Raw genomic sequence first — 21,471 nt, 5'->3', positions numbered from 1 at the left:
CTTTAAATTTTAAACCATGAAAGACTTGAGACATAATACTTTTCAAACCATGTAATCAGTTGGGACAGTTTTTTCCACCCCCAGATTAGTCTATGTCAAGAGAAAAGAAGAACAGAAAAGAGGAGGAGGAGGGAAAGAGCAGAGGAAGGGGGAGCTAGAGGGAAGCAAAGAATGAGACGCTGAGAGATCCCCCCATCCAGGGCTCTGTTCTAGACCTCCCTGGACTCTATTCATCCGGAGAGAAGGTTGGCACCTCCTGATAGATTTAGGGATCTGCGTAAATGGGAGCCCATCCCACCTTTCCCTGGTGGGTTGTGAAAAGGAACAAGGCTTCTGAATTTTCCTATGCTTGCTGTTGTATCAGCTAAGATCTAAAAAATAAAACAGAAACAACTCTAATTAAAACTGGGAAATGTCATTGTGACAGGGAATTGGCTACATTTGTGGCAGAGAAACTGAGAAGCCAAATAGGATAATGACAAATCTAGAGATGTGAGCAGCAGCAGGAAGCCACTACTCCCCCTGCACTGGAAGACCAAGGAGAGCAGATGCTGTGATTAGACCCCAGGGGCCAAGGTCACCAGGGAAGCTGGAATCGTAGGAGGCCTGATGGAAGGGAGAAGATCACAAAGGAAATGCAGCTATTGCTGCTGTTGCTGGTGATGCAAAGAAAGGTGGAGGTAAACTCTGGCCTTTTCCTTCTCCTTCCCCTTCAATTGCTCACGAATATCTCACAAGCCCCAAATCCAACTGAATCAAGTGGACATGAGTCAGCCAATCTGCGGTGGAGTGAGAGAAGGGTGAGGCACGGGTCTGAGGGCAAATACACCCAGATGGGAGAGCAGGAAAATGTGTGCAGGGGATGTCTAGGACTATGGATCTAAGACCTCCTCACAGATTCCCCATACCCAGAGGGGCCCAAAGCAAGGCACACATGACAAAGGAGCCAGAAGACTTAAAGGGGCTTTGGAGAAGGGACTAGGAAGACACATCAGGGAATCTAACAAAACAGGAAACCAAAGACCAAATGAGCTTACAGCCATCCCAGTGTGTTCCAGCTTGGACAGAAAACAACGTTGAAAAGATCAGACTTTCCTCCACCATCACAAGTTGACTCCATGTAACTGCCTCCACCTGCTCTGGTACCACACATAGATGACACCACCAAGGAAAGGGAGAGGAGAACTTCTAGAAGAATAGAGATTGGATTTAAATTCCCTCTTAGATAAAAAAAGGAAAGACCCTAGTCTTACATCTAGCCCACTAAATGTTGGGGAAGAATAGATACAACATGATTATCAGTAATGCAGTGAGAAATGGAGAGAAATGGGTCATGTCCAAGGATGTGCTGGGGCCGGAGATCCACATAGAGAAGTAGTTCTGTACTTGCCTGGAAGGAAGGGCTTTTTAGAGAAGGCCTCACTGGTGATATTTGATGAGCTTGAGGGATGAACAGGGATTTAGCAAGCAGATGGGAGAACCTCACTTCTGTTGTCTTCCTATATCTCTTCCACTGCCTGATCGTCAAGAGAAGCCAATGCATTCCTTATCTAACTACAGCTCATTAAAGTCTTTCAGAAACCTGGCAAATCTCTCCAGATTTATCTTCCTTTTGATTGGTAAGTGGGGCAGTGCTGGAGTGATAGGATGAGTATGAACCGAGTTTCAACTCTGATGAGTAGCATCAGCAGCTTGCAAAAAATCAGTGCCTTTTTTAAAAATTAAGATTTATTTATTTATTTTAGCGGGGGAAGGGCAGAGGGAAAGAGAGAGAGTCCCAGCCAGGCTGTGTGCTGAGCATGGAGCCTGACGAGGGGCTCAATCTCAGGACCCTGAGAGCACAACCTGACCCAAAATCAAGAGTCTGACACTTAACTAACTATGCCACCCAGGCAACCCAGAAATTAGTTCTTCAAAATGTATTCTTTTGTAGATTTGATAAGACCATTTCTAGACTTCAGTTTTGAACTAAAGAGTGAGATCTCAAGGTACTCAGGTAGTCTTACAGAATGTTCAGTCCACAAGAAAAACAGATGTAAGCCAACTGGAATATATTATGTCCACATTACCAAACTTCTATAATGGAACAGATTTCAGATCTATCATATAACATTCCAATCTGTCAAGACCTTGTTCAAAATACTGAATTTGCCATTTTGTAAGCAGAGAAACAAGACCATTGATTTATAAATAACCTCATCTGACACTATTCCAGAAACAATATTCCTAATCTTACCTTTATAGTAATAATTTAGGAAATAAAAATAATTGATAATACAATCATTGTTTACAAAGTGAAAAATGATTATATTACTGGAAAAAATAAAAGGCATTGAACTAGTCTGAAAATTTTCTTTACCTCATTAGAGATGTGTGTTCCAGAGAGATCTACTGACAGCAAGGAAAAGATGTTTACCATATATTCAATTCCTAGGTCAGTCAAATATTCACAATTTCGTAAACTCAAGTAGTTTAAATTAGGGCAGCTGAAAGAAAGCAGTATGAAGAATTAATTTTAGCTTTTAATCACAGTGTCAGTAATCATTTTTTATATCAAAACTATCTGAGAGAAGCAAATGTTATTGAAGCAAGGACTTTCTTTTTCTTAAAATAAAAGTAAACTTTAAAGTAGAAAATAATTTGGCATTACAAAGTAGGATGAAAGGGAGGTAGATTATTATATATTATATATTACTATATATATTATATATGTATCATTCCTGTAGCAAATATTATATATATATGATTTCATTTCAGATAACAATTTCCAATAAGAAAAAAATATCACATGTATACAAAAAGCTATCATGTAAGTATGATGAATGACCACTAAAAGTACAAGGTCAATCCCTTACACATTTGCTACAGGAATTGATCCCTACTTTTGTACACAAGATCTCTGACAAGTAGGAGGATCAGGAATAAACCCACCAGCTAGAACATCTCTTGGGAAACGCTGGAGTGAAGGTTTATGTAGAGATAATATCCTTGAAAAGTGAAGAGAAGTCATTCATGTCTAGATAGTGATAACTTTGTTAATGACTCCATCTCAAACATTCTCTAATGTGAGATTAATAAGAAATAGATATGATCAAAAGACTAGTTTAATCTGACTCCAATGTCTTATTTTATTTCACTCATTATTAGACCAGTTTCTCAGTCTCCTGGTGTTTCCCAAATGTCTCTGAAGGTCTATCTCTGATGTCTCCTATTAGCAGATACACAATTTCTAATGATATGATATAAAATTTTATGTTTTATCATACCGCTCTGATAGTTTCACAATAGAGACATCACTCAGGTGGATACAGTTACTTAAATTTAGCTCTCTTATCCTTATGCTCACAGGACCATCAAGAAATTGCTTTAGTCCCATATCACCAATTCTGTAGGAAAGAGAAAAGTTTTACATGTGATTTTAATGTAAATATATAGAGTACTACTTAAGTAATAGTTACTATATTCAATACATTCTAAAATAGCATGGTAATATCTTTATATGGGTATTGTGCTAACATTTTAAAACCAAATTTGATCATATAACTTTCAGTATAATAGAAAAAGTATAAATGATAGCAATGGGAGAAGTATTTATTAACATGTTCTTCCTATTCATTGTTCATTTAATTAGATGGCATGATTATTAGAATGATTAATAAGACAGGTTGTCCTTAAGGTCTCTTTGGGGTTAAAATGTGATCAAGTTAAGCAGTCCCTGAAGCAGTTTCTTGCAAAAAAGTAACACTAAAGCTTAGAAAAGGGAGAACTGAGACTAACAAACCATGGTCAGAGTCTTACAGGAATTTTCACTAAATATAAGGTCAAGTTAGCTGGGCTGAAAAATCCAGTGAGTGACCTATGGATTTCTTTTCTGCTGAAGTACAGAAAACCTGGAAGAAGACCTTGACCTCAGTCTTCTCTCACTCTCTATCCCTAATCAGAGACACCTGTGTGTCAGTGCCATTTCTACACCCACCTCATCCCGAACCATGCTTTATAAATGACCGGAGGTCTGTTTGGCCCATCTGTTCCCTGTCTTCCATTGGGAGCTCTATTTCTAATTCCATTTGGAGACTGCCAGTTCCTTCTAAAAAGCATTTCAGTAAATAAAGCACAACAGGAGATTGCACACTACCTCCTAAGAGAGGTGGCTTTCACACACAACAATCCTGCGCATAGGTTTATTGATTGGAAGAGCCTTGGGAGCCATATATGTTGATTGCTGACCTCTCCTATACCCTCTGTTTGGTCAGATTGACAATGAACCGAGCAGTACAAGCAGAAGGTGAATGGGCCTGTTTCAGTTGAATGGGCCACATTAAGTGGATACCTCCCATGTCCATCAACTCCCTGTAATGGGGGCACTGTGGCAGCAGTTACCTGGTGGGTGGGGGAATGGGAGGGGAAAAGGGAGAAGGACATTTCAAACACAACTGATCAACTTGTCTCTTTGCAAACACCAGGGCTGGAGTAGTCATTGAGAAATATTTTTACTAACCGGAAAACAAATATGGCATGGCATTTGTAAGACTTAAAAAAGCATACCTCTGAAAATGATTTTTAAAAAATTAGAACATAGGGGCACCTGGGTGGCTCAGTGGTTTAAGCCTCTGCCTTTGGCCCAGGTCATGATCTCAGGGTCTTGGGATCAAGACCCGCATCAGGCTCTCTGCTCGGCAGGAAGCCTGCTTTCTCCTCTCTCTCTGCCTGCCTCTCTGCCTGCTTGTGATCTCTGTCTGTCAAATAAATAAATAAATAATCTTAAAAAAATTAGAACATATTAAACAGTGTAAAGAAGCAGTAGGAGTGCTCGCTTCGGCAGCACATATAATAAAGAAGCAGTAGGAATTAATAAGGAGCAACCTGGCTGTAACAAAAATATTCTAAGATGCATTCTAAGATGAGGAGCACCTGGGTGGCTCAGTGGGTTAAAGCCTCTGCCTTCGGCTCAGGTCGTGATCCCAGGGGATCGAGCCCCATATCAGGCTCTCTGCTCAGCAGGAAGCCTGCTTCTCTCTCTCTCTCTCTCTCTCTCTCTCTCCCTCTCTGCCTGCCTCTCTCCCTGCATGTGATCTCTGTCAAATAAATACATAAAATCTTAAAAAAAAAAAAAGATGCATTCTAAGTTGAAAAGATGGCCACCTGAGATAAAGAACAGATGGCAAACACGGCTTTATTTTCCTAGATAGCCAGGCTTTTCTAGATATGTCTTCTAAGGCAAGGGATATAATGCAAAAATAAACTATTGGGGAATGACATCAAAATGGAAGCTTTTGCAAAGCAAAAGAAGCCAATCTAACAAAATGGCAACTTACTGAATGGCAGAAGGTGTTTGCAAATTATATCTGATAAGAGGTTAATATCTAAAATATAAAAGAACTGATAAAAGTCAGCTTCTGGTGGCAGGGTCTGGAGAATGGGTAGCAGGCGCCATGTCTGGTCGCAAATGTGGCAGGAAAAGGCCCCTGAAGTAGTCCAAGGAGACAGATGAGGAGGAGAAGATTTCAAGCAGAAACAGAAAGAGGAGCAGAAGAAATTCAAGGAGCTAAAAGCAAAGACCATGGGAAAGGGCCCCCTGGCCATAGATGGAATTAAGAAATCTGGCAAAGGGTGCCTAGGTGGCTCAGTCAGTTAAGCATCTGCCTTTGGCTCAGGTCATGATCTCAGGGTCCTTGGATGGAGTCCTGTGTCAGGCTCTCTGCTCAGCAGGGAGTTTGCTTGCCCCCTCTCCTCTGCTCTTCTTTCTCTGTGAAATAAATAAATAAAATCTTTAAAAACAGAAGAATTCTGGCAAAAATTAAGTGGTTCCTTGTGCCTGAGTCAATGGTGATCCTTAATTCCATTCCTGTCCTGGATTCCCTGTCATAGCATCTGTTGTTACCTACAGCTAGAATGGAGTTTTGTCTTAGATCCTATTGTACATTTAAAAAGAAAAAGAAAAAGAAGTAAAAACCAATCAATCATTTAAAAAAGTGCTTCTACAAGTCAACACCCAAAAAATTCAATTAGGGGGCGCCTGGGTGGCTCAGTGGGTTAGAGCCTCTGCCTTCGGCTTGGGTCATGATCTCAGGGTCCTGGGATCGAGCCCCGCATCAGGCTCTCTGCTCAGCGAGGAGCCTGCTTCCTCCTCCCTCCCTTCTCTCTCTCTGCCTGCCTCTCTGCCTACTTGTGATCTCTGTCTGTCAAATAAATAAATAAAATCTTTTTTAAAAAAATCCAGTTAAAAAATGAGCAGAGGACCTGAATAGACATTTTTCTAAAGAAGACCTATAGATGACCAACAGACACATGAAAAGGTGCTCAACGTTGCTCATCACCAGGGAAATGCAAATCAAAACTGCAATGAAATATCACGTCACACCTGTCAGAGTATCTGGTATCTAAAAGACAAGAAATAATAAGCATCTGTGAGGATGTGGAGAAAAGGGAAAATTTGAACACCATGGATGGGAATGTAAATTTGGCACAGCCACCATGGAAAAGAGCATGGAGTTTCCTAAAAAATTAAAAATAAGATGACCTTAGGATTCAGCAATTCCATTATTGAATATTTATCTGAAGAAAATGAAAAACACTAACTCAAAAAATATATATCCACCCCGTGTTTATTGCAGCACTAGTTACAATAGCCAAGCTATGGAAGCAATCTAACTGTTCATCAGTTGATGAATAGATAAAGAACAGGTGTATGCATACCTATATACACACACTATACAATACATACAATAGAATATTATGCAGCCATAAAAATGATGAGAGACAACACGGATGGACCTAAGTGAAATAAGTCCATTTGAGAAAGACAAAACCATATGATTCCACTCATAAATGAAATCCAAAAAACCCCATATGATTCCACTCATAAGTGAAATTAAAAAGAGAGAAGAAAACCAAATGAATAAACAAACAAAAAGCTGAATCAGACCTATAAATACAGAAGACAAACTGATGGTTGCCAGAGGGTAGAGGGATGGGAGGTTGAGGCCTTAGCGGAAATACAGGCTTCCAGTTATGACTCAGTCAAGGGAATAAAAGGCACAGCATAAGCAATACAGTTAATGAGATTGTAATAATGATATAATAGGACAGATGGTAGCTACATACAGATGGTGAACACAGCATAATTTATAAAGGTGTCAAATCACTAAGTTGTACACCTGAAACTAATGCAACATTGTGTGCCAACTATAATCTAATAAGTAAGAAAAAGAAGAACAGATGATAACAAAACTAAAAATTCAATGATAAGAATAATAACCTATTTAAAGTCATTAAAACCAAACTGACCCTTTTAGAATACTGAATTAATAAATAGAAGCCATATTTGCAAGTTCCCCCTGAAATGCAGAAAGATAAAGAATTAAAAATAAATGACATCAGGAGCCTGGGTGGCTCAGTGGGTTAAAACCTCTGCCTTCACCCCAGGTCATGATCCCGGGGTGCTGGTATTGAGCCCCAAGTCAGGCTCCCTGCTCATCAGGGAGCCTGCTTCCTCCTCTCTCTCTGCCTGCCTCTCTGCCTACTTGTGATCTCTGTCTGTCAAATAAAGAAATAAAATCTTTTTTAAAAAAGAGATAAAAAAGTTCCCCCCCCAACCTGCCTCTCTGCCTACTTGTGATCTCTCTCTCTCTGTCGAATAAATAAATAAATAAACTTTAAAAAAAAAGAGAATAAATAAAAACAAAAAGGTAAAAAGTAAATACAAATTGTAGAAACATAGAAGAAACCAAAGAAGACCTAATGTATCAGTTTTATAATAATTATAAATATAAATAAGTTGAAAAATTATAAATATTTATAAATATAAATAAATAAGACCTAATATATCAGTTTTACAATAATGATAAATATAAATAAGTTGAAATAATGATAAATATAAATCCCCTATTAAAAGATAAGAGATTGTCAAATTGGTTTAATAAATAAACCTAAATTACAAGTAGTCTCCAAGAAACATATTTAAAATAAAATGACAACACAACAAAAAAATTACAAAGATGTATTGGGCAAATGTAAGTAAAAATAATATAGCCATGGCAAATAATCAGTACATTGAGTCAAAATTCTATGCTAGGGACACCTGGGTGGCTCAGATGGTTGAACATCTGCTTTGGCTCAGGTCATGATCTCCAGGTCCTGGGATCCAACCCCACATTGGGCTCCTGGCTCAGTGGGGAGTCTGCTTCTCCCTCTCTCTCTGCCTCTCCTCTTTCTTGTGTTCTCTCTGTTTCTCTCTGTCTCTCACACACAAATACATAAATAAATAAATAATCCCCCCCCACAAAAAAACCCACTATGCTAGTAAAAATATTAAACAAGGACTACAAGGTAACTTTATGCTGATTAAAGTTACCACCCACAATGAAGATGGCATATTGGGTATAGATTCTTGAAATCATATTCTTTTCCCCTTGAAATTGTGACAGTGAAATGGAGTAATTATGTAGTGATTTTAAAAATATGTGTGTGTTTATTCTTCCGATCCATGAGCATGGAATGGTCTTCCATCTTTTTGTGTCTTCTTCGATTTTTTTCATGAGTGTCTGTAGTTCCTCGAGTACAGATCCTTTACCTCTTTGGTTAGGTTTATTCCCAGGTATCTTATGGTTCTTGGTGCTATAGTTAATGGAATCAATTCTCTAATTTCCCTTTCTGTGTTTTCATTGTTAGTGTGTAAGAAAGCAACTGATTCCTGTACATTGACTTTGTATCCTGCCACATTACTGAATTGCTGTATGAGTTCTAGTAGTTTGAGGTTAGAGTCTTTTGGGTTTTCTATATAAAGTATCATGTCATCTGCAAAGAGAGAGAGAGTTTAACTTCTTCGTTGCCAATTTGGATACCTTTTATTTCTCTTTGTTGTCTGATTGCTGTTGCTAGGACTTCTAATACTATGCTGAACAAAAGTGGTGAGAGTGGACATGCTTGTCGTGTTCCTGATCTCAACGGGAAGGCTATGAGCTTTTTCCCATTGAGGATAATATTTGCTGTGGGTCTTTCACAGATAGATTTTATGAAGTTGAGGGAATGTTCCCTCTATCCCTATACTTTGAAGCGTTTTAATCAGGAACGGATACTGGATTTCATCAAATGCTTTTTCTGCATCAATTGAGAGGACCATGTGGTTCTTCTCTCTTCTCTTATTGATTTGTTCTATCGCATTGATTGATTTGCGAATGTTGAACCATCCTTGCAACCCAGGGATGAATCCCACCTGGTCATGGTGGTTAATCTTTTTAATGTGCTGTTGGATCCTGTTTGCTAGGATCTTGTTGAGAATCTTAGCATCCATATTCATCAGGGATTTTGGTCTGAAATTCTCCTTTTTGGTGGGGTCTTTGATTGGTTTGGGGATCAGGGTAATGCTGGCTTCATAAAAAGAGGCTGGAAGTTTTCCTTCTGCTTCAATTTTTTGAAACAGCTTCAGGAGAATAGGTATTATTTCTTCTTTGAAAGTTTGGTAGACTTTCCCAGGGAATCCATCAGGTCCTGGCTCTTGTTTTTTAGGAGGTTTTTGATCACTGCTTCAGTCTTGTTACTAGATATTGGTCTATTCAGGTTGTTAATTTCTTCCTGGTTCAATTTGGAAGTTTATAGTTTTCCAGGAATGCATCCATTTTATCTAGGTTGCTTAACTTATTGGCATATAACTATTGGTAATAATTTCTGATGATTGTTTCTATTTCCTTGCTGTTAGTTGTGATCTCTCCCTTTTCATTCATAATTTTATTAATTTGGGCCTTCTCTCTTTTATTTTGGATTAGTTTGGCCAATGGTTTATCAATCATATTGATTCGTTCAAAAAACCAGCTTCTAGTTTCATTGATGCGTTCTACTGTATCTCTAGTTTCTACCTCATTGGTCTGTGGTCTAATCTTGATTATTTCCCTTATTGTGTGTAGGGTTGGCTTAATTTGTTGTTGATTCTCCAGTTTTTTAAGGTGTAGAGACAGCTGGTGTATTCTGGATTTTTCAATTTTTTTGAGGGAGACTTGGATAGCTATGTATTTCCCCCTTAGGATGGCCTTTGCTATATCCCAGAGGTTGTGAACCAAAGTGTCTTCATTCTCATTGGTTTCCATGAAATGTTTAAGTTCTTCTTTGATTCCCTGGTTGATCCAAGCATTCTTAAGCAAGGTGGTCTTTAGCTTCCAGGTGTTTGAATTCCTTCCAAACTTTTCCTTATGGTTGAGCTCCAGTTTCAAAGCATTGTGGTCTGAGAATATGCAGGGAATAATCTCGAACTTTTCCATGCTCATGGATCAGAAGAATAAACATTGTTAAAATGTCTATACTGCCTAGAGCAATCTATACTTTTAATGCCATTCTGATCAAAATTCCACCGGTATTTTTCAAAGAGCTGGAGCAAACAATCCTAAAATTTGTATGGAATCAGAAGAGACCCTGAATTTCTAAGGAAATGTTGAAAAAGAAAAACAAAACTGGCAGCATCACTTTCAAGCTTTATTACAAGGTGTGATCACCAAGACAGCATGGCACTGGCATAAAAACAGACACATAGACGAGTGGAACAGAGTAGAGAGCCCAGATATGGACCCTCAACTCTATGGTCAAATAATCTTTGACAAAGCAGGAAAAAATATACAATGGAAAAAAGACAGTCTCTTCAATAAATGGTGCTGGGAAAATTGGACAGCTATATGTAGAAGAATGAAACTCGACCATTCTCTTATACCATACACAAAGATAAACTTGAAATGGATAAAAGACCTCAACATGAGGCAGGAATACATCAGAATAATAGAGGAGAACATAGGCAGTAACCTCTTCAATATCAGCCACAGCAACTTCTTTCAAGATACATCTCCAAAGACAAAGGAAACCAAAGTGAAAATGAATTTTTGGGACTTTATCAAGATCAAAAGCTTCTGCACAGCAAAGGAAACATTCAACAAATCAAAGAGGAAACCCACGGAATGGGAGAAGATATTTGCAAATGACAGTACAGACAAAAGGTTGATATCCAGGATCTATAAAGAGCTTCTCAAACTCAACACACACAAAACAGATAATCATGTCAAAAATGGGCAGAAGACATGAACAGACACTTCTCCATTGAAGACATACAAATGGCTATCAGGCACATGAAAAAATGTTCATTATCACTAGCCATCAAGGAGATTCAAATCAAAACCACATTGAGATCCACCTTAAACCAGTTAGAATGGCCAAAATTAACAAGACAGGAAACAACGTGTGTTGGAGAGACTGTGGAGAAAGGGGAACCCTCTTACACTGTTGGTGGGAATGCAAGTTGGTGCAGCCACTTTGGAAAACAGTGTGGAGATTCCTTAAGAAATTAAAAATAGAGCTTCCCTATGACCCTGCAATTACACAGCTGGGTATTTACCCCAAAGATACAGATGTAGTGAAAAGAAGGGCCATCTGTACCCCAATGTTCATAGCAGCAATGGCCATGGTTGCCAAACTGTGGAAGGAACCAAGATGCCCTTCAACGGACGAATGGATAAGGAAGATGTGGTCCATATACACTATGGAGTATTATGCTTCCATCATAAAGGATGAATTTTGAATCAGGATGAATACCCAACTTTTGTAGCAACATGGACGGGACTGGAAGAGATTATGCTGAGTGAAATAAGTCAAGCAGAGAGAGTCAATTATCATATGGATTCACTTATTTGTGGAGCATAAGAAATAACACGGAGGACATGGGGAGATGGAGAGGTGAAGGGAGTTGGGAAATTGGAGGGGGAGGTGAACCATGAGAGACTGTGGATTCTGAAAAACAATCTGAGGGTTTTGAAGGGGCAGGAGGTGGGAAGTTGGGTGAGCCTGGTGGGGGGTATTATGGAGGGCACGTTTTGTAAGGAGCACTTGGTGTGGTGCATAAACAATGAATTCTGGTACACTGCAAAGAAATTTAAAAAATAAAAAATTTTTAAAAATGTGTGTGTGTGTGTGTGTGTTACTAAAAAAAAAAAAAGAAATCAGGCTGATCTCTGGATTTCTCAGCCACAACAGAAATATCAAACATAGTCTACGGCCATACCACCCTGAACGCGCCCGATCTTGTCTGATCTCGGAAGCTAAGCAGGGTCGGGCCTGGTTAGTACTTGGATGGGAGAAATCAAACATATAATAATATACGAATAATATATATAATAAACATAATAATATAAACAGTAATAATATAAATATCAATTGTGAATATATTTTCTGTTACAGAGGAGAAAACCAAGGTCAGTCTGTTTTGTTAACTTTAGCTATGAATTTTTATGCAACATGTAAGATAGCATAAATATAAAATAAAATGACAATAGAAATTCAAAAAGAACATAATCAAGATACAGTTTTTTTGTTATACTGAGCTTTTAACAAACAAAAAAGAGGCATAAAAATTAGAATAATGTAACTAATTCAGCTTAAGTTCCATGCAATATTTAACACTAAACAATATAATCATCTTCCCATCCACTTTACCCCTAAATAAAAAACTCTCAATTCCAAAAGATAGAAATTGTACAAGCCATCTTTTTGTACCATGATGTCATAAAACTGAAAATTATTTACAAAGTGATAATTAGCCATAAACGACTTGGGAATTCTTTTTTAGCATTTTATTTATTCATTATATTCAGTTAGCCAGCAATATAATACATCAATAGTTTTTGACATGGTGTTCAACAATTCATTAATTGCATATAATTTGGGAATTTGAATATATCTTCAATAAATAATTCTTAGGTAAAGACAAAATCAAATAACTATTATGAAACTGTATATTTTCCCCAAATTGGACAGCCACATGCAGAAAAATGAAATTGGACCATTTCCTTACACCACACACAAAAATAGACTCAAAATGGATGAAGGACCTCAATGTGAGAAAGGAATCTATCAAAATCCTTAGGAGAACACAGGCAGCAACCTCTTCGACCTGAGCTGCAGCAACATCTTCCTAGGAACATCGCCAAAGGCAAGGGAAGCAAGGGCAAAAATGAACTTTTGGGATTTTATCAAGATCAAAAGCTTTTGCACAGCAAAAGAAACAGTTAACAAAACCAAAAGACAACTGACAGAATGGGATAAGATATTTGCAAACGACATATCAGATAAAGGACTAGTGTCCAAAATCTATAAAGAACTTAGCAAACTCAACACCCAAAGAACAAATAATCCAATCAAGAAATGGGCAGAGGACATGAACAGACATTTCTGCAAAGAAGACATCCAGATGGCCAACAGACACATGAAAAAGTGCTCCATATCACTCGGCATCAGGGAAATACAAATCAAAACCACAATGAGATATCACCTCACACCAGTCAGAATGGCTAAAATGAACAAATCAGGAAATGACAGATGCTGGCAAGGATGTGGAGAAAGGGGAACCCTCCTACACTGTTGGTGGGAATGCAAGCTGGTGCAACCACTCTGCAAAACTGCATGGAGTTTCCTCAAAATGTTGGAAATAAAACTGTCCTATGACCCAGCAATTGCACTACTGGGTATTTACCCTAAAGATACAAACGTAGTGATTCGAAGGGGCACGTGCACCCGAATGTTTATAGCAGCAATGTCCACAATAGCCAAACTATGGAAAGAACCTAGATGTCCATCAACAGATGAATGGATCAAGAAGATGTGGTATATATACAGAATGGAATACTATGCAGCCATCAAAAGAAATGAAATCTTGCCATTTGCGACAACGTGGATGGAACTAGAGCGTATCATACTTAGCAAAATAAGTCAAGCAGAGAAAGACAACTATCATATGATCTCCCTGATATGAGGAAGTGGTGATGCAACATGGGGGCTTAAGTGGGTAGAAGAAGAATAAATGAAACAAGATGGGATTGGGAGGGAGACAAACCATAAGTGACTCTTAATCTCACAAAAGAAACTGAGGGTTGCTGGGGGGAGGGGGTTTGGGAGAAGGGGGGTGGGGTTATGGACATTGGGGAAGGTATGTGCTTTGGTGAGTGCTGTGAAGTGTGTAAACCTGGCGATTCACAGACCTGTACCCCTGGGGATAAAAATATATTATATGTTTATAAAAAATTAAAAACTAAAAAAATGTATATTTTCCCCAAATTGATTTATATATTTAATACAATTTCAATTAAGTCTCAATAGGATTTTTTCTGAAATGTGACCGAATTGTTCTAAAGTTCGTTTGGAGGGGCACCTGGCTGACTCAGTGGTTACTGCGTGTGACTCTTTTTTTTTTTTTAATTTTATTTATTTATTTGACAGACAGAGATCACAAGTAGGCAGAGAGGCAGGCAGAGAGAGGAGGAAGCAGGCTCGCCACTGAGTGGAGAGCCTAATGTGGGGCTTGATCCCAGGACCCTGGGATCATGACCTGAGCTGAAGGCAGAGGCTTTAACCCAACTGAGCCAGCCACCCAGGTACCCCAGTGCATGTGACTCTTGATCTCATGGTCATGAATTCAAACCCCACACGGGGAATAGGTTATTTAAAAGGTGAAAGATTTATGGGTATAGATTATTTAGAAAAAAAAGTTTCTAAAGTTCATATGGAAGATTAAACTGGCAAAAAATATCTAACTTACTAAGGAAAGTCTAATTCCATTAGATATTAAAACATTACAAAGCAATAATAACATTTATTTATTGAGTGCTTATTATTAATTAATTTATAAATAAATAAATTTATTGAGTGCTTATTATGTGCCAGACACTATTCTAAGCATATTACATGAATTAACATATTTGATCCTCACAACAGTTCTGAGTAGACACTCTTATTTTCCCCATTTTACAGATAAAATACTGTATGATTTCTTTTTTAAGATTTTTATTTATTTGACAGAGAGAAAGCACAAGTAGAGGGAGCAGCAGGCAGAGGGAGCAGGGAACCAGATGTGGGGCTTGATCCCAAGACGCTGAGATCATGACCTGAGCTGAAGGCAGACGCTTAACAGACTGAGCCACCCAGTCACCCCTGTATAAGATTAGACAGAAGACAGATAACTGAATGAAACACAAAAGGTAGTCTGAAAACAGCCCTATATATACACATCCATGTGTATGTGTGTGTGTGTATTCATATAGACTCATATATGTAATTTTATATTGTAATCCAGGGAGCATCAAAAGTCAACAGAAAGGATTATTCAGGTAATGGTCCCAGTTAATTGGTTAATGTAGTTAATCCCAACTCTGTCTGTGCATCAAAAGCATCTATGTTTAAAAAAAAAAATACAGAAGCTGGGGTTCCATTTCTAAATATTCAGATTTAGAAGCTCTATAGTAGAGCTTGGGCATATGTAGTTTTATTCAGCTCTTCAAGTGATTCTGATACCCTAGAATTTTTACTTTTAATCATATATATGTTTTTAATTTACCTTTTCATTACTGATTCCTAATTTAGTAAAATTGTAGTGAGAGAATATACTTGTTGATACCAATCATTTGAAAGTTGTTGAAACTTACTTTCAAACTTTATGCACAAAAAAGCCAAAAAAACAAAAACAAACAAACAAAAACAACAACAAAAACTTCATGCACAGCCCATTTTAAAAGGGATTATTCTGTGGTTGAAGAAAAAATATATTCTCTGACTCTCAAAGGTACTGCTTGAGGCTTGTCTTTTACAGATTTTTAAAATATAATCTGAAACTCTGATACTAAGTCTTCTCTGTCTTTTTACCCTATGATATGCTCTTTCATATTTTGGGTTTTTTTGTTTGTTTGTTTTGTTTTGCTTTGTTTACTCTGCTGTCATGGAAGAGATTATCTTCCATCTCTGTAGTTCTCTCCTCAGTGAGTTCTAATCTGCTGATTGGCAATCCACTGGGTTTCTTTATTTCAATAACTGTATTATATTTTTTTATTGCCAAAAATTTTTTTCTAAATAAATCTAGTTATTTTCTCATATTTTGTTGCCTGCTCATATTTCTGATTTCATTAATTTCTTCAAACATTTCATACATATTTGCTTAATATCTTATGTCTGACAACTCCAATATCTGAATTATTTGGAGGTCAAATTTATTTTCCTGTTTCTGGTGACTCTTTCTCATGGTGACTCATATCTTCATACATGTAACAATTTTTAATTATTCTTATTCTAAGGAGTCCTAGAGGCCTCAATAGAAAATGCTTTCCTGGGGTACCTAGGTGGCTCAATTGGTTAATCGTCTGCGTTTGGCTCAGGTCATGATGTCTGCTTCTTGGGATCAAGCCCCACATTGGCCTCCCTGCTCAGCAGAGAGTCTACTTCTCCCTTTCCCTCTGCCTTTCTTCTGCTCATGCGTTCCCTCTCTCTCTTGAATAAATAAATAACATCTTTAAAAAAAAAAAAAAGAATTTGATCCTTGCCCATTTGAGAACACCAGGATAGAAGCCCAATGCCCAGCTGAAGAAAGGGTTTCATTAAGAACTTGTCATCTGTCCATCTGTTAGGGACTCTACACAGAGGACAAATCAAACCAAACGTACCCAGAGGGAACCCTTCAGTAAGATTGGTTTCTCCTGAGCAACTAACAATGCCCATTTGGGAAAAGGCCTGTTAATAGAATTAGCCATGAGAACCCTCATTAGAAAGAGTAGCCCATAGTGTTCCTGTGAACTCATTTACTCTTATAAGAGTCCATGTTTCTATCTGGGTGCCCCTTCTTTGTGTTACCGGAGAACTCTGCACTTCCCCGTACGTGGACTCCTGACTTTCACGTGTACTACCAGAGAGCACCTTGAGGAGAGGGTCTCACACATTTTAGATAATCAATATCTCTTGAATATATAACTGAATGACTATTTATTTACCTTATACAATTTGCCAAATTCAACACAGTCAGTTGCTTCAAAGGTGAAAGTGACTTAAGGCTCCCATTTGTTATTCTCTTGCAGTCTGCCATGTAAATGTGATTGATATTTGGATAATTTTTGTCTATAAATTTGAAGCATGCATCAGTAATCCTTTTATTTCCTGTTTAAAAAAAAAAGGAAGACAAATATTGTATTTGTAATGCCCCAGGGGTAAAAGTAAACATTAATGCTGAACCCCATTTTTTTTTTAATTTTATTTATTTATTTGACAAAGAGAGATCACAAGCAGGCAGAGAGAGAAGGAAGCAGGCTCCCGGCTGAGCAGAGAGCCCGAAGCGGGGCTCGATCCCAGGACCCTGGGATCATGACCTGAGCCGAAGGCAGCTTAACCCACTGAGCCACCCAGGCGCCCCAATGCTGAACCCCATTTTTAATATCACAGACCTTCAAATCGGATCTTTCTGAGCTTACAAGTAGAAAGAGCTTTAAAAGCACAGTCGGAGATATGAGGAGCACCAATGAAAACTATTGATGTAATACGAGGGCACTTTTCAACTAAAGCCTTTAGAAGAAAAAAAAGATGATTAAATTTACCACAGTGTATAGAACAAGCTTAGCAAAGTAATGAGATTATTTATTTTTCCCAATATTTTCAGAAGGAGACATATTAACTCTGAGATTTTCCTAATTTCAAAGACAATGGTATCTTTTTTCAATATATATTGAGTACATTTGAGTAATGGAGAGGAAGCAGAATTATATCATGTTACAAAGGTGGGGGAAAACATGAGAAAATGGAATGCTAAAAAAATCACTGCATTTAGAAGTTTGATGCGTAGAACTAAAGTTAAAGTTTATGCTAAGGCTGCATGATCTCTGAAACAAAAATATCCCTAATTGGGAAATGGTTTTTTAGGGTATGTAAAGATTCAAATGTTTAAATGTGTGTGTGTGTGTAAATTTTTTAATGATTTTCTTACTATAAAAACTAATGAAAATCCCATTCATATTTTTCAGCAACTCAAGCCACTAGACAATGTGCCCATCTATTAGGGCTCAGAAGAAAATGTACTCTGCAACTACCTACTTTTACACAGTTGTCCGTTAGCGTCGGCATGTCGTTGATGGTCAGATGCATAATTCCAGTGCAGCTGTTTGCAATGTTCCTGAAGCCCTGGACTGAAATCTGAATTGTACAGAGTAGATGAAAATGATGGAAGAACTTATTAGCTTGACATCTAATAAAACACTAAAGAAGTAATAACCAAAGGTATGTCATGATTTTGCTACTGTATTCTAAAAATTGGAACCATAAAACAGGCAGACCTAAGAAGGAAAGAATCTGGTCTTGATTTCTTTACTACTGAATTTCTTGTATGTATATATTGTGGAATGATCATAACAAGTCTAGTTAACTTATTGTTTATTTTTTTATTGAGGCAAAATTCACATAACACCAAATCACTTGAATGGGCCATTAGCCATTCATAATCTTATGCAACTACAACCTCCATGTAGTCCCAACACATTTTTATCACTCTAAAAGGAAACTGAATCTATGAAGCCATTGCTCCTTACACTCCCCTTCTCACAGCCCCCATCAATCACTATCTGTGGATTTACCTATTCTAAATATTTCATGTGAGTGGAATTACATTAATATATGGCCTTTCGTGTCTCCTTTCTTCCACTCAGCATAATGTTTTTAGGTTCACCCATGGTGTTGCATCATGTATCAGTCAGTACCTTGTTCATTTTTGTGGCTGAATAATATTCTTTTTTAAAAAGATTTTTTTATTTATTCATTTGAGAGAGAGAGACTGAGAGCATGAGCAGAGGGGAGGAAATGAAAGCAGAGGGAGAGGGAGAGGCACACTCTTCTCTGAGCAGGAAGTCTGACACTGGGTCGATCCCAGGACCCCAAGATCTTGACCTGAGCCAGAGGCAGGCGCTTAACCAACTGAACCACCTAGGCACTCCTGTGGCTGAATAATATTCTGTTGAATGAATAGATCACATTTTATTCAGCCACTCATCTATTGCTGAATATTTAGGTTGTTAACATTTTCTGGATATTTGAATAGCGCTACTATGAACATGAAAATACATCTGTTTATTTGAGTATATCTAGGTATCTAGGAGTGGAATTGCTGGACCATCTAGTAATTCTATGTTTAACTTTTTAGGAAACCACCAAAATGTTTTTTTACAGTGCTTGTACCATTTTACATCCCACCGGCAATCTATGACTATTTCCGCTTCTCTAGATCTTTGCCAGCACTATTTTTCATTTTCCCATATTTTCCTTTAAAAATAATTTCTTCATGGGTTTGAAGTGGTACCTTATTGTGATCTTGATTTGCATCTCCTTAATGACTAATGATATTGAGCATCTTTTCATGCGTTTATCAGTCACTTGCGTATCTTCTTTGGGGGAAATGTCTATCCAAGCCCTTTGCCTATTTTTAATTAGGTTATTTGTCTTTCAGTTCTTAATTTGTAAGAGTTCTTTACACATTCTGGATACTAGACCCTTGGGTATATGATTTGCAAATATTTTCGCCCATTCTTTAGATTGTCTTTTCACTTTTTAAATAATGTTCTTTGATGCACAGGTTTTTATTTTGATGAAGCCTAATTTATCTGGTTTTTTTTTCTTTTGTTGCTTTTGGTTTTGGTGTCATATCTGAGAATCCATTGCCAAATCTAAAGTCATGAAGATTTACATTCAGTGTTTTCATCTGTTTTATTATTTTAGCTCTTACATTTAGGTCATTGAAGCATTTTGAGTTAATTTTTGTATACAGTATGAGGTTGGAATCCAACTTCATTTTTTTGGCATGCAGATATCCAGTTGCCCTAGCACCAAATTGTTTAAGAGAGTGTTCCTTCCCCCATTGAGTGGTCCTAGCACCCTTCTTGAAAATCAATTGGCCATAAAAATATAGGTTCATTTCTGGTCTCTCAATTCTATTTCATTGGTTTATAGGTCTGTCTTATACCAATACACACTGTTTGATGACTGAAGTTCTGTAGGATTGATTTTTCTTTCAACTATCATTATCCACGTTAACAGAAGCAGCAGTTGTGGAGAATGTTCAGTCAGAATACTGACTGATCAAAGGATCAAATGCATTTGCCTATGATGAATTATCTTAAAATAATTTAGTTAGGTTTCATTTTCTATAACAAATAGGAATGAATGGAAAATCAGATGGTATTTAGACTCAGTAATGGGAAACAGAGAGTCCACCCAGGAACAGACAGCAGAGGCAACACCCCCACAACGTCAGCTTCACAACAGCATGACAGGGAGGACAAGCAATAGCAGTTATAATGGACCTCTTAGGAGACCTTTGGAGGCTTCCTGTGTCCCGTCTGTCACTGCAGGTGACTTCCAAGTTTCTGTCATTACAGCCTCCACCTATATAAAAAGGACTAGCCAAAAATTAGGGAACTGAGTGCCTGATCCTCAGAACAACCAGGGCACACTCTTGAATGAATAGATCCAATCCCATACCAGTGATGACTGGTCAGAAAGTGTCCCTGAGCCTTAGATGAGGCCAGGTTCTTATTATACACTTATAGCACCATGTAAGTATCATAACTATAGTTAAATTGATGTTACAATTAGTGGTTGAACTAAATCCCCTGTACCCCAGCTCCCAGCAGGGTACCTATAGTGTCAATGAACAGATAATATTATTACATAAGTCAATGGAAGAATGTATGAATGAATTGTGAGAACCATGTGTCTAAATAGGTTTTCAGCTGCCCAGCAGACACCGACAAAGTGAGCACCAAGTCAAAGGCCAGGGGAAGACCTTGGGAGCAGGGCTGAGCATGCAATCTGGAGTGGCTGCAGAAGCCAAGCCCTCAGTCAGGGAGAAATAAATTTGGTGCTGAGGTCTGAATGTTTGTGTCCCTGCAAAATTCATATATGGAAATCCTAAACCCTCAAGGTGATGGTATTAGGATGTAGGTCCTTTCAGAGGTAATTTTGGACTCTGCCTTCGTGAATGAGCGTAGTACCCTCATAAAAGAGTCCCCAGAGAGTTCGCTCTCCCCTTCCAGCAGGTGACACCAAGGAGGCAAACCAGGAAGCAGACTCTCAATAGACACTGAATCTGTCAGTGCCATGATCTTGGACTTCCCAGCCGCCAGAACTAGGAGAAATAAATACATGTTTTTTATAATCCATCCAGTCTCTGGCATTTTTCTACAGCAGCTGAAACAGACTGAAATACCAGAACAATTTTTTCTAAAAAGAGTTTTTGGGAAATATGTTTCTAATGTCTGAACAGGGTATCTATTTTAGCCCAGGAATTAGACAAAATTATCCTAAAGAAATAAAGCTGTGCACAGAGACTTATATATAAGGATTCTCAATTTTCTCAGCCCTTTGTTCTACTTAGGCCTCAACAGACTAGATGAGGCCCACCCACACTGGGGAGGATAGTCTACTTTACTCAGTTTACCAATTTAAAAGTTAACTTCATCCAGAAACACCCTCACAGACAAACCTGGAATAATGTTTAATCAAATAGCTGGGCACCCCATGGGCCATTCAAGTTGGCACATAAAATTAACCATCACAGCTCCCTTGGGGACTTTGGACATTTGAGAGTCATAGTTGATGTGTTTGCTCTTGCCTGGTTGGTTTTGGCCAATCATTTGAAATTGCCTGGAT

General features: G+C 38.0%; 1 protein-coding gene and 1 pseudogene across 1 annotated transcript in view; one reads left to right on the top strand and one right to left on the bottom strand.

The window, feature by feature from the left end:
• The window catches only part of FBXL13 (F-box and leucine rich repeat protein 13), a 253,505-nt gene that overhangs the window by 67,222 nt on the left and 164,812 nt on the right, over positions 1-21,471 (bottom strand). Inside the window, exons 13-17 of the mRNA XM_044245871.1 lie at positions 17,869-17,967; positions 17,226-17,343; positions 16,779-16,941; positions 3,267-3,386; positions 2,360-2,486 (exon numbers count right to left, since the gene is read on the bottom strand). Coding sequence (XP_044101806.1) covers positions 2,360-2,486; positions 3,267-3,386; positions 16,779-16,941; positions 17,226-17,343; positions 17,869-17,967 — 627 coding nt within the window. The remainder of the gene's footprint in view (positions 1-2,359; positions 2,487-3,266; positions 3,387-16,778; positions 16,942-17,225; positions 17,344-17,868; positions 17,968-21,471) is intronic.
• LOC122905263 lies at positions 5,433-16,709 on the top strand (annotated as a pseudogene).

This window comes from Neovison vison, chromosome 4, assembly GCF_020171115.1.
Source record: "Neovison vison isolate M4711 chromosome 4, ASM_NN_V1, whole genome shotgun sequence".
Classification (NCBI taxonomy): Eukaryota; Metazoa; Chordata; class Mammalia; order Carnivora; family Mustelidae; genus Neogale; species Neogale vison.
This window is presented reverse-complemented; position numbering and strand designations above follow the sequence as displayed.